Source organism: Mchenga conophoros, linkage group LG1, assembly GCF_057382185.1.
Source record: "Mchenga conophoros isolate Kocher_MC1m ecotype Shallow Benthic linkage group LG1, M_conophoros_male_GT1.1, whole genome shotgun sequence".
Taxonomy (NCBI): Eukaryota; Metazoa; Chordata; class Actinopteri; order Cichliformes; family Cichlidae; genus Mchenga; species Mchenga conophoros.
In genome coordinates this window covers 31,770,044-31,787,361 of record NC_140526.1, presented here as the reverse complement: position 1 = coordinate 31,787,361, position 17,318 = coordinate 31,770,044, and the positions used below count along the sequence as shown (strand labels likewise).

General features: G+C 38.2%; 1 protein-coding gene across 1 annotated transcript in view; it reads left to right on the top strand.

Annotated features, from left to right (window-relative positions):
- ddb1 (damage-specific DNA binding protein 1) overlaps nucleotides 1-17,318 on the top strand; it is a 48,174-nt gene extending 30,856 nt beyond the window's left edge. Inside the window, exons 19-27 of the mRNA XM_085275370.1 lie at nucleotides 773-896; nucleotides 2,518-2,682; nucleotides 3,208-3,302; nucleotides 6,031-6,201; nucleotides 8,913-9,022; nucleotides 9,791-9,960; nucleotides 13,540-13,642; nucleotides 14,368-14,491; nucleotides 16,647-17,318. Of these exons, the coding sequence (XP_085131496.1) occupies nucleotides 773-896; nucleotides 2,518-2,682; nucleotides 3,208-3,302; nucleotides 6,031-6,201; nucleotides 8,913-9,022; nucleotides 9,791-9,960; nucleotides 13,540-13,642; nucleotides 14,368-14,491; nucleotides 16,647-16,730 (1,146 nt within the window). The 3' untranslated portion in view covers nucleotides 16,731-17,318. The remainder of the gene's footprint in view (nucleotides 1-772; nucleotides 897-2,517; nucleotides 2,683-3,207; nucleotides 3,303-6,030; nucleotides 6,202-8,912; nucleotides 9,023-9,790; nucleotides 9,961-13,539; nucleotides 13,643-14,367; nucleotides 14,492-16,646) is intronic.

Genomic DNA, 17,318 nt, shown 5'->3' with positions numbered 1-17,318 from the left:
GGCATGCATTTAACTACGCATCTCATAAAAATAAAGGTGACAAAAATAATGTAGTAGCAATAAGAGTAAATGTATGATGTCTAAATGATGATTAATAGGTTATTTTCTAAGTCTAATATAAAAACATTAATTTTTATTTTCAAATGGTGCAGGAACCCTGAAGGATTACAATTATTGTTAGAACATTTGTCCTGTAAAGCCATTTAGAAAGCAGCAGAGTGAATGAATGAGGAAGGATTAGGGCATTTGCTTTATTCCATTGTCATCTCTTACTATTGCTCACAGTCAAGCTCAATTTATCTGGTTAGAGTTTAGAGTTCACATCAAATTTTAACAACAGGGAACATAGTCAGCTTTTGTTTAATTTGTTGACACGAAATGCAGATGATGACTTTTTAGCTGACAAGAAAGAAAGAAAAAAATAGTAGAATGAGACTTTCAAAGGGATTCTCACATGGAGAGCTAATCAGAAACGTCCACACTGGCAGTATGTGTTATGCCCGCTCAGCATGGCTCTTTATCTTCTCCAAGGGGACAGGTGTATACTTTTATTTGTGTTTGCATTTACTGCCAGAGCGCCTCTCACATGTGATGACCAGAATGATGTTTACCTGATTTTAAAATGCTGCACATCTGCTGCCACAGATGGTGCCGACTGCGCTGTTCACACAGCTCATGTTGAAATGGGGATTTGAATTGTTTTATAAACCTGTGTTTGGCTTTGTCTGCCCTTCTCTTGCTTGTTCCATCTCATAAATCTGCATCCTTCTAGGCTCTCTCTAGCAGTGTGAGCTCCAGCAAGCTCTTCCCCAGCAGCACTTCTCCCCACGAGACTTCCTTCGGGGAAGAGGTGGAGGTTCACAATCTGCTGGTTGTGGATCAACACACCTTTGAAGGTGAGACAGCAGAATATATATTTCCATTTGAACTAGGAGCATATGATAATAAAGTAATGTAAAATTGTTGGCAATATGGTGCATGGTCATCATTTGCTAATAAAAGTTGCTGTTTTCTTTTATTTAATCTTATTTTCTGCTTAAATATTTGTGTTTTTATGGTGGGTTTTTTGTGTTCTATGATTGTAAAAAGGTTCATAAAACATAAATGTTTTGGCATTCTGTATCTAAAGCAAACCTCTGGCTCTTTATTAAATAACTGAATGATTTTTGGGAGTCATGCAAACAGTTCAAGCTGAATCCCAGGCAGGATTTCCTTCGGTCTGTTTTGCATTGCAGATTTTACTGCACCAAGCCTTTTTTTTTTTTTTTTTTTAAATACCCAGGCATGACCATCCCCACATAAATTAGTGTATGTTATATGTTAATAATATGTAAATAAGGGACTGGCTCAGCACACTGTGTCCACATCCCATTCTGCTTTATTAATGTGCAATCAGATAACTGCTTATTTAGATGTTGTGAGTTTTCCATCAGATATGGAGACACATTTTGATGCATTAGGGTGCAGATCCTGATTTGTATGCAGTTATATTTTATTAATTACCTCCACCTACACTGCCTAGGTTAATGAGCAAAAGCAGCAATAAAATTGAAAAATTTCCTCTCTAGACAGGTGCAATAAAACTAAAAAGAGAGCGAGGGAGGTTAGAAATTATGCCTGTCTTCATAGTATACAGATGCAGGGGATCAGCCCGGTTTGCTACATAATTCTGAAAATCTTGTTCAGCGTAACACATCGAAATTGGCATTAAACACAAATGGGGGAGAAAAAAAAGTACAATGGGCCAAGAACAATCAAACAGACCTGTATACAAGCTGTAGGCAATCCTCCATCTTGGCTATAAGATATTTGGATGAGAAGACAAAAGCATGCTGTCTAATTATGAAGCCATCCATTAACAACGAATGGAGAGCTGAACTGGGCGAATAATTACCAGACGATGTGTAGGACATGTGTTTAAAATAGCTCTACTAATGAATGTATTGTGCAGTGTTATACAATTACTGCACGACATTGAGTCCAGTGTAATGTGCTGCTGAGATTGCAATATTCAGATAAACCTGAGCTCTCACCTCAACGAGATAAATCTGATTCAAAAGAAGCAACGTGAGAGGATGGTAGAGGGAGATCTGGGCAGGTGTGGTGTGTTTGTTGATTTTCTGTTGTTTATACAGTATCCAGCGGCACTGCTTTTCAATTAGATTGTGAACTGAAAAGAGGTTCACATCATGGATATTATCTGTAGATTTTTAGATACTAACAATACTAATAACGTCTTAAATAATTTAAAAATAATATTTCTTAACTGTTCAAGTGGACATTGTGTGTTGTGAAAGGACATTATAACAGCGATTGCAGTAGTTTTTCCTCTATAGTGTAGTTAAAAACCTGCTTGGCCACTCATGCTTGCCTTGTCCGACTTTTATTGCAATGTTACAGTGTTTCCATTTGTGAAGAGATTCATTCTTCAACTATTAACAAAAACTTTAAATTCAAGTAACATTCTCCTTGTTTTACATTTCTAACAAAGTCATTTGTATTTTGTGTATTTGTCAGTTCTGCATGCCCATCAGTTCCTCCCCAGTGAGTATGCTCTCAGCCTGGTGTCTTGTCGCCTGGGAAAAGACCCGTCTGTGTATTTTATCGTCGGCACCGCCATGGTGTACCCAGAGGAGGCTGAGCCCAAGCAAGGACGCATCATTGTCTTCCACTACACCGACGGTCAGTACCCAAACATTCTTCAGGTTTCTCCATTTGCAGCAAATAAACCTAAAATCACTTTTCTGTCTTGTTCTTCAACCTTTATCCCATTTGCCTTCTCAGCCCGGCTCATTTCGCCTTGCTCTCTTCATCCTTCACCTGTTTTCATTTTCTCCTCTCCACCCTCTGTCCTATATTTCACGCACGAACACTTTGTCCTGTTTCCCTCCTCACTTAATCATTTTCTTATCACTTCTTATCAGACGTTCCTCCTCTCGACACTACTGATTCTTCTCATTTCCTTTCACACTGCGCCCCTCTCAAGGTGCATTGCATGCCTTTCGTTTATCCTCCTGCAACTCTTCATTTTGCCTATCCTCATTCTGAACGCATCCGTCTTCCTTTCTTCACTTTTTCCCACATCTCTCAGTAATTAAGCAGTAGTCACTTTTTTTTTGTAGGAGCTAGTTTAACTCAACCTTTCATGTCTAATGCTTTGAAAGTTAACACAAGATTGACTGGGAGACACTCTGCTTTTTCCTCCAGGTAAGCTCCAAACCGTTGCTGAAAAGGAGGTGAAAGGAGCTGTCTACTCTATGGTAGAGTTCAATGGCAAATTCCTGGCCAGCATAAATAGCACAGTAAGTGGACATTAGTATTTTTAGCTGGTCTTTGAAAAATCTTGACTTTTTCTTATAGTCATGCTTGAAGACCTGAAGAAAAAGTGCAGCTTGAAGGTTAAATTGTTTTAATTTGTCAGATTCTATTTTTTTTTCTTTTACTGAAAAAACTTGCTTGCATAATTAAATCTTTACTTTCGGCCCTTGGGAAGGTGCCTGAGTCAAGTGCACCTCCATCACAATTGCTTTTCACTGCACACGTCACAATTTACCATGTAGTCCAGAGATTAAAAGCAGCACCTCTCTATTTTGCTTCAGTTTTCTCACCATGTGTCGAGGAAACTGAGTTATGAAAAAACTGTGTTTACTTTTATAACTGACCTGGCTCTGCAGATGCTCAAGCTTCCAGCTAGAGAAACTTTCACTTGGATCCTTCATTTCACCTTAACGTGAAGAATAGCTGCATATTCTCTTCCAAATAGTTTGTGAATATATAACATTTACACTCTAAAGTGTTTATTCCTTAAGCGTACTTTTGTAAAACTTCTTTGTATTGTGCTGGAGAGACATCAACTGAAGGTGACCTGGGACCAGGCTGTACTTTCATATAATATGAATTTGTAGCACAAGATGGAGCATTGAATTAATATAACATTTATGTAGGCGACCAAAATAACACATTCTCATGTCCGACGTTGGAATGAGGAAATGAGAATAGACCTAAAGATAAACATTTAAAATAAAACAAAACCAGCACAACACAACCATGGATATAATGCTGTCCCCTAGTGGTGAACGTTTTAAATTTGCAGAGGTTAGACAGTGGTGTGAAAAAGTGTTCGCCCCCTTCCTGAGTTCCTTTTTAATATTTGTCACACTTTTGAGAATTTTGTTTTACTCCACTGTGTCAGGCAGGTCCTAATTTAAGTGATTTCTTGATTGATAACTGGTGTGGCAGTAATCAGGCCTGGGTGTGGCTGGAGTTGATTTATGTTAAAACAAGGGGGTTAACTGTTTTGCACAGGGCCATGTAGGTGTGAATTTTTTGGCCCTCAATAAAGACCTTCATTAAGAAATGGCATTTTGTTTTTATTATCTTTTTCTTATATTTAATTTGTTTGATGATCTGAAAAATTTAAGTGTGACAAATATACAAAACAAATACTTTTTCAGTCAGACTGCTCAGTGTGCTTCATTTAGTCCACTTTCAAGTGATTTGCATGTTTTGACTTTCTTTGATTGTGACAGGAAATGACAAAAACTACCTCCTTAGCAGTTTTTCTTCAATATCTAAATCATTTGATCCCACATGGATGAATATGAGGATTTCTTGACATACAGTGCGAAAGAAACAGCCTCACTCCCCACTCTTTTGTAATATCACACTCATTCACACTAAGATATAGATAGATTAAAAGCTAGAAAGTCATGTTTATCCAAAGATTTAGTGATGGGTTTCAGATATCTGAAACTCATCACTCACTGCAGCTAACTTTCCACATCTAGCTCCCAAAGATAAACAGTGATTAAAGGGTAATCAATCCTGGAAGCAGTATTAATTTTTCTTTATGGTGACAACCTCAGTAGAGCATTATGCAAAATGTTTGGGATTTTTTTACTGGACAATTTTTCTTATTTTTTCTTATCTTTTTTTGTTTGTTTGTTTTTAAACTACAGAGTTTTACACTTGGATCTTTCTTTCTGCACCTTAGTGTCTTTTAAGCACAACACTCTTTATTTCTGCTCAAACTTGATATGGACAAACAAATAATTTAAATTTTTTCTGGAAATTTAAGGAATTCCTGACTAAAGTAGAAATGTTGTTCTTATATTGGACTACAAGCTGAGTGGAGTCCCCTACTGCAAAGACAAACAGTCAAGAGTCATTACTGATTCAGATTGATTGCAGCGTAGGAATACAAAATAGATTGAAGTGAGACCGTGATTGTTTAGAGACGAGTGACCTGTGCAATCACCTTGTGATCAAAATTGGTGACCCAGAGGTTGAGGATATTGCATGGTGATTGCAGCTACTTTGATGTAATCACTGGGCAACCATCTTTTTTTGGTTCTCTTTTTTTCGTTTTTCTTTTTTCTTTTGTTTGTTTGTTTGTTTTCTCCCCCTTAGTAACTCTAGTACAGCTGAGTAAATAAAGTTTGAAAATGTTTATTACATTTTTAAATTATACTCAACTATAAAAACAAAGAGAAAAATAGATCCGAAAGTAAAACAAAAAGACGTCATTAAATGAATAAAGGATGAAGTTGTTTTGTTTTTGTTGGTTTTCTTTGTTGTTGTTGTAATGTAAACTTTGTACATGTAGTTACATTTTTTGAAATAATAATAACAATAGATGATGACTATAATGATAATAATAATCATTCCAAATAAAACCGGCTAGTCTTTGTTCTATTGAGTTTACCGTCATGAGTAGAAATTTGGTCTACCTTGATTTTTTTGTTTTGTCAATTGCTTGACTCAAATTAATTTAAAAAAAGTTGTTAGCTGGTGCAGACAGCATGAAACTGCGAGTGTAATTAGCCGTTTAATGTTCATTAATGTTGCAGCTTATAATTCACATACTCAATCAGCACCTCGCCTTCATGCTCACACACACAATCTGGAGTGATAGCATTGTGGAAGTAAAATGTCATACACTTCATCAAACATGGCTAAAGCTAATCACTGCTGCTTTTATCTTTGGCAGCTTGACAACCAACAATTATACACACTTCTTGTTTGTTTAAGGTCCGTCTGTACGAGTGGACGGCCGAGAAGGAGCTGAGGACCGAGTGTAACCACTACAACAATATTATGGCCCTTTACCTGAAGACCAAAGGAGATTTCATTCTGGTGGGAGACTTGATGAGGTCCGTCCTGCTGCTGGCATACAAATCCATGGAGGGCAACTTTGAAGAGGTAAGAAGAGAAGGTTTAATATATCAAACAAGTTGGTTTGTCTGTACTGAAAACAGCTGTGAAAACACAAATTAACCTTGAGTTTCATTCAAGGCTGCTGGTTTTGAAAGAATTTGATTTGATTTTTAAAGACTTTGGTTTAGTGTCTGTTTACCCACATTTGCATGTTGTCACTCTTCTTTTCAGGGTATAAATGTTGTTGTTGTTGTTTTTTAATGTCTACCACGCATAGCCTCATACCTCCCAGCCTTCTGATGAGCAAAGTGTTCAAATTGATTTGTGGAAGAAAGATACAGAGATTTGATGATGAGTCACGCATCCTATTGTGTGCGTGTTGTGTTGTTATGCTCAGTGTAATAAGTCCTGGAGACCAAAAGGGCTTGAATTTATTTAGAAACAAAATATACCTTCAAGTGCCTTAAAATTTTAGATGGAAAATATTATCTACTTACATACCAAAGCAAGTATAATCAATATTTTACATTAAAAATAGATAAAGTGTTGCACCTAAAAAAAAAAAACTAAAAAAAAACAAGTACTAAACTCTGTAGTTTGCTGTTGGGAGATAGAAAATCTTTAATTTTCTCTGCCAGCAGCTTTGGTTCGGTGCAACAGGCTGTTTGTTTTAGTGTACAGTGCTGTATATTTCTCTATCTGGCCATCAGGACTCTAACATCATTCACAATAACACAATCAATTTGATATGTGATATTAAAATGTCGTATTGTGATATCATTGCTATAGCTGTGGCATACATTTACACTCTAGTGCATGGACTAACGAGACAAGCCAAGGCGTGTGTGAGAGCAACAGCCACACCTGTCAGCCTGCAATGACGATTTAGTATGTAAAACAGGAGCTACTTATACAACCCAGCGCGACAACATGCAAGAAAACCATTCATGCAAAACGAGGAAACAACAAATGTGTTTCAACACTTTAGGTCAAAGCTGTCCAGTGCAGCTTGGCTACAAAGAAGTAGATGCTTGCAGTTGATGATGTGGGATGTTTTTATGTGATGGTGTTGGGCCGCTCCTGATAAGTTAAGCAATTTAACATTGTAACTTATCAGGAGCTGCCCAACACCATCTGCTACTAGGGCTGTGCGATATGACCAAAATCTCATATCCCGATATAAGAGCGTCCTTTAACCGGAGTCGAGTGTTTTAACCGATGCATGAAACTACACATTTTTAGACATAAGTTGTAACGGCCGCCGTTTTCTTTGTATTTATTACATGGCGTGCTGTGGGTTGCCTGTTCTAACATTTGAGTCTAAGGTTTATTTTTTAGCACCTGGCGGCTCTAATCTGCTCTTTTACGTGATTCAGTTTATTTTGAAAAGTCTCAGCAGGATCTTGAGCTTTATTGTGAAAGGTTTATGTGGAACATAAACAAGCGGACATGCAAAGGTGCTACCGTCGCTGTTGCTAACCACAAGGCATAAAAACAGGCGCTTGTCCATCAGTAGTGTGGTTATATTAAATAAATATATATATATAAGAGAAAGAGAGAACTTAAGAGAGAAATTAATATAATTAATATAGCCACTACAGTGATCATCAGAACGATGAAAAAATATTGCCGTAAACAGTTTATTTTGCGACACCATGAAACAAACGATAACGTAAAATGAAACGATAGACGTTTTTATATCGTCATCCAATATATATCGTTATATCGAACAGCCCTATCTGCTACCATGTTAAATTACTTAGTGTTAAGCATTTACTTTATTTTCAACGATTTCCTGGGAAAACTAGCTACTCAAACTACTTTGGTGCTACACCTGATTTATGTTGTGTCACTACTGTTGCACTATATTGTTCCTCCTGCTAACAACTTGTTTCAGTAGATTCACACTTCAAATTAGGAAGTGTGTCATCAGGGACAGTAGCTCATTGGAAGAGGCTGGAAAATGTCCTTCATTTATTTACACTTATAAGTGCTGCTTCAGTTCAGTATTTTTTTTTCTACATTGCCAGAAATATCATTATCACACCTTTCCTGAAATATTTCAAGATAGATATTACAGTATAACCCCTACTGCTCAACACCAAACAGAAAGCAGAGATAGTTTGCAACTAGCTTTTGAATGTAATGACACATTCAACAGATAAACAGCTAGAAGATAAACAAGATTAAAAGTAAATATTGGCCTTATATTTATCTGTAGTCATGTGAACCTGTATTCTTTGTAATGATCAATAGGGGTCATCTTAATGTGTTTATCATCTCAAACACTAATTTTCAGTCATCTTTAATACAGCACGGTGATCTACTTTGCCAATTAGACTCCTATTAACAGTAAAATAGATGATAAAGCATTGTTTGGCTTATTGCTGGAGTTGTACATGATCTAGCATCCTTCATTTAAAATAAGCCAGTGAGCTCACAGTGCAAATACTTTGAGTTATATATAGTGTCCATCATAGACCCAGTTCAGGATCCTCTATGCGCATAATCAGCATGAATAGAACAGATTTGAAAAGCATTTTTCATGCCTTTGTATTCAAGGACATTTCATGTTGCTCGGGGCTTGAAACATAAAAGCAGTATGTTTGGAGTCAGCACTTCTTAGCTCATAGATAATGCAGTATCTACTTGGAGACAAGTACCACCTTTGTTTTGCCCAGGACCTCTCTGGTGTTTACTGTTTTCTCTGACATATCTTACGTTTGTTTGTTTTGTTTTTTTATTATTTGCTTTAGATTGCCCGTGACTTCAATCCTAACTGGATGAGTGCAGTGGAAATTCTGGATGACGACAACTTCCTGGGGGCGGAGAACGCCTTCAATCTGTTTGTCTGCCAAAAGGACAGGTGAGGAGGAGCAGTATAAACGGTGCCGTGAGTAGTTTTGCACATTAACGTGAATGATTCCTGTAAGCATTACGGCCCCATTACATTTTCCATTGAAGTCAACCATCAAAAAGTTTGTGTTAACTCCAACATTTATTCACTGAAAGCAGTATCATCTTATTAGGAGGGTGTTTTTTACCGTGAGTTGCACGGTACTTTGTAGAGCACCATCACTGGAGTGAATGTGATGCAGCAGCAATTGTCCTTGCATTTGTTTTGGAAGTTATCTCAGCGGTGAACTTTTAGTCACTCTGCTGCCTTTCTCTCTTTAGTAATTCTGCTATAAAACAAGTGTTGACTTTAAGGAAAAGTAAGAAAGATGTGATCTGGAAGTGAGTGTGCTACATTTATGTCCCAGCTTATTATCCGCCTTCTACATCAAGCTGGACCTCTCAATGCTTTTGACCTTTATTTTTGTGTCACATGTCTCTTCCTGTTGCTCTCCCCCGTTTCTCACCCTTTTATCCATTACTTCTCTATCATTCTCTGACCTTTTCTAACGCTTTTAATATCTCTACCCCCCTTGTTTTTTGTTTTGTTTAATCGATCAAGTCTGTCCCCCAATAATTTATTCTCCCTTAACATAATTTTCTCTTTGTTTTTGCACTTTATTTTTTCTCTCCTGTTTGCTCATACATCAACTCTTTTTCTCACATGTTTTATTCTTTGTTTGTAATCCCTCACTCTCCACCTTTTGCATTTCTCTCCCACCGTCCTTTCTCCGGTCAGTGCGGCCACCACAGACGAGGAGCGTCAGCACCTGCAGGAAGTGGGGCTGTTTCACCTTGGGGAGTTTGTAAATGTCTTCTGCCATGGTTCGCTGGTGCTGCAGAACCTCGGCGAGAGCTCCACACCCACCCAGGGCTCAGTGCTCTTTGGCACGGTTAATGGCATGATTGGTAAGTGCACTGATGACAAATGACAAATTGCTGTAAGCCTACAGCCAGTATTAGTTAGCATAGTTTAGCTTAGCCAGTATTAGTTAGCTTAGCTTCCCAAGACTGAGAAAAGGTGGAAACTACATGCCAAGTGACAAAGGTAACAATATTTAGTTCCCACTGCCTCTCAGTCTACACAAAGACAAACGGTGCACTGTTTCTTGGCTGGTAGTAGGAACTTCCTACTGTCCACTGGTTTCCTTGAACTGAGTGGAGGCTCCCAGCCAAGTAACTTTTCAGCATGTAGCACTCCAAAACTTTACTTTCACCTTGGCTTTTGTCCTGGTCAGACAAATGAGAGATAATTTGTTAATTAGTGGAAGTGACGGGAGGTAGATAGTTTTCAGAGCCAGGCAAGATTTATCCCCGCCCTCCTTGTTTTTCAGCCTTTGTGCAAAGATGCACTGAGAAGTCAGGGGCTCCAGTCATCTAACTGTTGGCTAAATCTGATTTTTAACTGCTGAAATTTCTCTTTTAGCGTTACTTCACCTAAATGGCAAAAATATGAATATTTTCCCACTCATTAGTAATGTCCAGTTTTATAGATTAGCATGGATTTATTTGTAGTAGCCACTGCTGAGAGTTTCCATCGTTATTCAATAGAGGATTGATAGCAGGAGTTATTCTGTGGTGTAAGATGTAAATAGAACAAGCTCATTTTAACCCTGTGTTTAATTTTAAAAGATAATAAAATGAAACTGTTTTTGGAAATACAGTTCATTTTAAATTTAATGCTGTCAAAGGTTAGATGTTGAGCACTTTATTGAATCTCCCTCTTCTTCTTCTTCTTGCTACGCTCTTTATTGATGAACTGAGGAGTTGCTGTAGGTTTAAGAGAGAAATCTTCTCTCTTACTGGCTCAGGTGACTGGTCTGGACAGGCCAGTTTATAGCACCCAGGCTCTTTTCTTTTCAAGCAGTAAGGCGTGCATCATGAAATGCGCCAGGAAAGGACACGGTCTAAGAGGCAGCTTTTTTTTTCTTTCTTTTTGTTTTTAACCAGTTCTAGTGAGATTCTCAATGTTGATCTTTTCACCTCTGTGTTTTCTGTGTTTTTGCTGATCAGCATATGTAGATGAATAATGAGAAGAATTCTACAAGTCTTTAGAGTTTTAATTTAAAAAACCTGGTTTCTCTTTCTTACTTCTTTCTAGTGTTTTGAAATGTGATATGATATGATATACCTTTATTAGTCCCACAAGGGGAAATTTCATGAGGCTGCCGACCTATTGCACGCAGTGGCGTCGCCGTGATATTTAAGACAATAGCAGATTATTACAGCCAGGTGGTTTTTATGTTTTACAGAGCTGCATATTTTTTGTTGATCAAAAGCTTCAAAACGCTGCCTCCATTGCTCAGGATAAACCACAGGTATCTCTGTGAACAGTTTTCTAACAGATTAGGTAGGAAATTTAAAAAGAAAAAAAAAAAAAAAAATCCGGTGAAAAATCTCACAATGACAGTCCTTTAGCAAATGACTGCTCTGCAGTGCTACAGTCACTGTCAGTGTTTTCATATTCCTCAGGCTAATTAGACGGTGCACAAATGTCTCCAAAGCCATTTCTTTAAAACTAATGTTTCCATTTGAGAAAGGAATAAGAAAGGAAAAGAAATCACAGTTTACACCTCATTACTCAGATTAAAACTAGTAACTTTCATCCTGGCAGTAATGAAGGCAGGGATGAAAAACGCGGAGCACACAACATTCAGACACAGCAGTATTTCACCCCTTGGTCTCCCAGAGCACATAATTTCCCCTCAGCACTCTCTCTGTGACTCCTGAAAAAGTGTCAGAAGAAAGTTTAACAGGATACGAGAATTTCCATTGTACGCTCCAGTTAAAGGTTTCCACAGGAGCTGGTAAACTAAAATGAGCTTCAGTGTCTAATGAAGATAAATACCTCTGCCAGGGTTATTGCTCTGAGATGTTTTGATTTATTAGACATTACTGGAAAGAAGCTGCAAGGCCGCAAGATTATTCCAGCCAGATAGCAACAAACAAGCAGATAAACTTGCAATAAACTTGTTGAAAACGGATAGTAGGTAATCTTAGATGGGAAGATTATTGTGATCGATTGAAGTAACGCGGGAGAGTCCATTATTTGGGAAAGGCAGAGCTTTAGGAACAGTCTTTCAATGCTAAATGTAAATTCTAAATATTTTACTTTTGTTATTAGTCAAATAGAGAATACTGGATGTTAGTATTTTCTAAGGAGTTGCGGAGCTTAATCAGTGTGATGAAGTTTAAAATGTTTTATTTAGTTTTTTTGATTCACTTTTAGCTAAACCTCCAAAATATGTTTTGTTCTAGCATGAGGCCAAAATGAATAAATTGTAGTTTTTAATCTATTTATTCCTCTCGATTTAATTTTTTCCCCAACTTCATATATATATTCTATCTAAAAATTTCTGACTGTTTGTTAAACAAAACAAGACAACATGCAAATGATGAGCCATGAGTCCAATTTACATACAAGTTCCTAGAAGATCAGCAGGAGAAAATGCATATTCATTGGTTTTTTTCATCCAGAACTGTTGATGCAGAATGTGGTATTTGGGTGCACTGAGTTGCTGGCACTAATCCTCCAGTGGAAAAGGGAGAAGGAGAGGGTAGACTGATGATCAAAGACCTTTCATTAACCCTCTGATGAAGAAAAATAATGTCGCATTTTTTTTCTGCAGCTTTTATTTGGAACACTTTTATAGTCTCTCTGTTGCTCCACATCAGTCACAGCAACACAAAAAGCATATTAAATAGAATTTACTGTTTATTGACGCATACGGCACAGGCTTCCATCACATTGCCATACAGCGTATTCACTTTAGCATTTTTTATTAAACATAAAAGCGTTAAGTGCCTAATATCAAGTTGTTGCTCCAAGTTTTGTTTTACATTTTTATTTCTGACATTTCTCAGTCAAAGCTAATCAGATTAATAGATGATTATAGTAGTTAGTTGTTGCCCTGCTATCCTCCAGGCTCATGTCCCAAAGCACTTTCATGACTTTACAGACACAGAAATAAGTTCTGCATTGCACATCAGTGCAACTCTTTGTTCACAAGTTGCTTTTTTTTGTTTTGTTTTGTTTTTTGTGGCAGTCAGTTTGAGTGCACATTACTTCCCCAGAGTGTTAGATTAGCCCACTCTGTGTGCCAGAACTTTAATTTGTAGCACAGAGAAGAGCGCACCACTCCCCCAAAACCGTGCGACTACAATATTTACAGCACAGTCGGTCTCAAAATGAGACCGTTTGGAAATCTTTTAAATTATTGAACTATTGAAATCATGCTTCGTTACACCCAACATAGTCCCAGCATACAAGCATGAAATTTGTATTAGGGAGATTGCAGTCACACTAATGATCTTTTGATTTATTAATTATACAGCTGTTATGAGTTTATTATGAATCTAGTCCTTAAAATTCTTCTCGCTGATGTGATCCCAGAAGTATTTCCCATCTGCTGCAAAAGACTGCCGAGGTGAAAATCTGTAACGCCTCCATTGTGTTTTTGACTAACGTGTGCGTGTTTGTGTGTTTAGGTCTGGTGACATCCCTGTCCGAGGGCTGGTACAGCCTCCTGTTGGACCTGCAGAACCGCCTCAACAAAGTCATCAAGAGCGTGGGAAAAATCGAGCACAGCTTATATCCTTTTTACTTTTATAGTACGCTTGCCATCTGTCAGAAAGATGGAGGTGAACTGCACTGGCAGCTGTGGTTTGAGAAGCGAGAGGAGTAATACTGTTTTCTTTTAATTAGCTTTGATTTGTTTGATAGATATTTCAAGTGTGCGAAAATTTGTATTCAGCTCCACAGGCTTTTGTCTCATCATTTGATTTGTATTTACAGCTTAAACTAAAGCAATTTAGCAGTTGGCAAAAGAAGTCTTTTGTGACTTATTTTATCATTTTTAAGCAAAACTTGAGCCACTTCTGATTTCTCTGATGTGAGGTTTTACTGGTTGCATTGATCTTCTACTGACGTACTGCGACGGCTTGTTTTTAGGTTTTAGAGCGCTGGTCAGACAAAACTAAGCTTAAGAAAATCTCCTCTGGTTTTAGGAAATTGTGAAATTGCATTTTTCTGTTTTTTAGATTTCATTGATTTGTCCAGGCATGTTAGTCTAGATAATACATTCCCCAAAGTATTATTAAGCATTGCACAGTTGTTATGGATTCAGCAGTAACGTGGTGACTCAACCAACCTTTTCTCTCTGGTCTTCTGAGCAGTGCTGCTTTTATTAGACTGCTTTCTCACTATAGTGAATATCTGTTGACTCGGCCTGAGGTAAAGTGTGCGTTATTGTACCGAAGGTGCTGTCCTCAGGCGAAGCAACTGCCTTGTATTGATTTTCCTTGACTGCGCTGCACCTGGAGGTCCTTCCACACGGAGCGAAAGACGGAGCAGGCCACGGGATTCATTGACGGGGACCTCATTGAAAGCTTCCTGGATCTCGGCCGGGCAAAGATGCAGGAAGTTGTCAGCACTCTGCAGGTAGGAGCTCATGTCCGTTCGGATCTACATTTAACCAGGATGGTTTTCAAGTGATGAGTAAACATTGTTACAAAAACATACCAACAGAGGTCTCTTTAGAGTCCGCTTGGTGTTTTTAGTGTAGTGATAACATGTTGTAAAACAAAATAGAAGTCATTATTCATCCCAAGCCAACAGTTTGTTGATGACTTTTCCCTTTATGACCTCTAGTTGAGTACAAGAAAGAGTTGTACATCCCTCGGTACTGTCATCACTGATTACACATAAAGTGTGGGCTGGCCTCTGCAAATGATTAGTCAGTATATTTAAGAAAGACATTAAACTTTCTGAACCTTTTGACTTTAGTCAGATTGCCTTTGTCTATAATTGCTGTTTTCCATCTGCCTCATTTGTAAAAGCTCATTGTTTTTATCCCACCAAATCTTTTCACTTGGATTCAAGTCTGCTAACTGAGATAGTCAGTATGCTCAGGATCCCCGTCTTCCTGGAACGTTCAGTGATTACCAAGAGAGCATCAGTTCCTCACGACAAACATTGCCAGCGCTTGCAGCTTGTCAGATTGGCCTCGTCAGTCTTATAGCAGCTCTAGTCCAATCTTAAACCGCCTCCCAAACCTCTGTCTTCACGTCTCTTTTCATATTTAAGTTGTATTATGTTCAAAAGAGCAGCGAGGCATCAGGCCCGTGCCTGTTTAGTGTTTAGCTTACAGCCTGTCTGTTCCTGCCTCCATCACTTTCTCCAGCACGTACCTGCCGGTAATATGGAGGCTCTTTCTCCACAGTTGTTTTGAAAGTCTGAGGCTCCTTCGGGAAATTTTACACTTTGTTCCCGGGTGTGCAGCTGTATCATAACTTTTAAAATAGGAACTTGAATTGCTTTGGAAATCTTGCAGGCAGTGCCATTTTGGTGTAAAGAAATACTTTGTGTTAGGTTTGTGAGACAGCTCTCTTCTCTATGGCATGTGTACTCAGCTCGAGTGCAGAGATGGACTTGCATCTATATCACTGAAGTAAATTCAGTGTTGTTCCCTCTAGTATAGTTGCATATTGTTATTAGTAAATTTCAAGTGAACAAACAAATATGAAAGCTGGTGTAATAACTGAGGTTGACAGAAGCCAACAGGTCCAACCGGAGCAGCTGGTGAAGAAGGATGCAGTTTGTATTTGTGGTTTTTTGGCTTAAAGTGACGCTGAACTTTGAATGACTCTTTGGACAGTTTTTATTAGCTGACTGGGAACTGGAAATAACATTCATAGCAGAACAGGTGGAAAAATAAATTTTGGCATATAAACAAATAACAATATACTGCTTTGTGTGTCTTCTTAGCCTTACTGCATTTAAAAAAAAAAAAATTACACTTTTAGCTGATAAACAAAGGCTGTTCCCTGTTTGCCTCCCGAGAGCAGCCAATAAAGACAGTCCAAAGTATTTGGATGGTTTGTTTGCCAGGAGACGCCTGTTTAAAGCCAGGGTTCTGCTAAAGTTGGATCACTGCTATAAAAATAAAATATGTTAGCTGCTCACTGGTGTCTCTGTGCAACTAAAAATAGGTACACTAAAAACTGATTGCATATTTGATATAAAAAAATTAAGCCTGCAACTAACAGTTTCTTGTTTTGTTTTTCAGCAGCCTAGCATCTTAATACGCTAAAAAGCCCATTAAAATCTCAGCTTTATGAAGCTCAAGTGATGCCATCACATTTACTCTGTCCAAAGAAGACTCTGGAATCCAGCCTTATCCATTTGTCATTTTCGGACAAAAAAAAAAAAACATAGTCCAAGAAAAAAATGTAATCAGTTCTTTTGTGTTGTTTGCTTGCACTTTCATTGAAAGCCCATCATTTAAATCCCAGTAGAAAGAAGTTTCGGTTCACAGCAGGAAAACCCAAGAGCCTCTACAGGCAGCAGAAAGTGATGAAAAAAATGACACGGATTAAGTGCAATCATATAAAAAATAATAATAATAATAGATAAATAAAAAAATTGGCAGAAACTAAGCGTTGAGTAATTTTTTTCAGAAGCTTTTTAGATCATTTCATGTCCACTCAAGTGAAATAATAAATGCAGGTGAAGGAGTGAGGCTGAGTGGCACTGGGGGGGGGGGGGGTTTTCTCAGTATTGGAGCCTCATAGCTCCAATTGTCATTCAATTTCAGATCGATGACGGCAGCGGCATGAAGCGTGAAGCCACAGTGGACGAGGTGATTAAGATTGTAGAGGAGCTGACAAGGATCCACTAGTTTCCAGTGGCATCGAGAGCCCCGCCGAGCGAGCGAGGGGACGGTCCCGAGGCGTAGTGAAGACGCTGACGAAGGGAACGGTTTGGTTGTTTTGCAGATATGTAAATAATTATAAATAAACAATGTGCGCATGGTCATCTGCCAGACTTCAATAATTTGTCACCTGTTGAGACCCTGAAGGTGCTACACGATGACTGTAGCACTCTTCATTTAGACGAGGGTCTCCAGGCAAAGTGCGTAGCATCCTGTCTGAACAACAGAAAGACCGAAGTGAAAACACTGGTCTGAGTGCGTGCGTTTGTTTGTGTGTGTGCGAGTGCGCGTGTGTGTGTGTGGAATATAAACAGGAAAAATCCAGAGATTTTCCTCACACAGAAGCTGTTCTCTGGGATGTTTGTGACAGTTTAAGGTTAGCTGATTGTCTACACCCCACCTTTTAAATGTGACTGCTTTACAGTTCCCAAGTTTATTCGTCAAGTCTGGAGTAAACTTGCTGTATGACAAAGAAAATAAGATAGATTTATAGATATTTTGTCTTTGTGATGTTTTCTTTGTTAATTCTAATAAACTTTGCTTTAGTACTCTTCA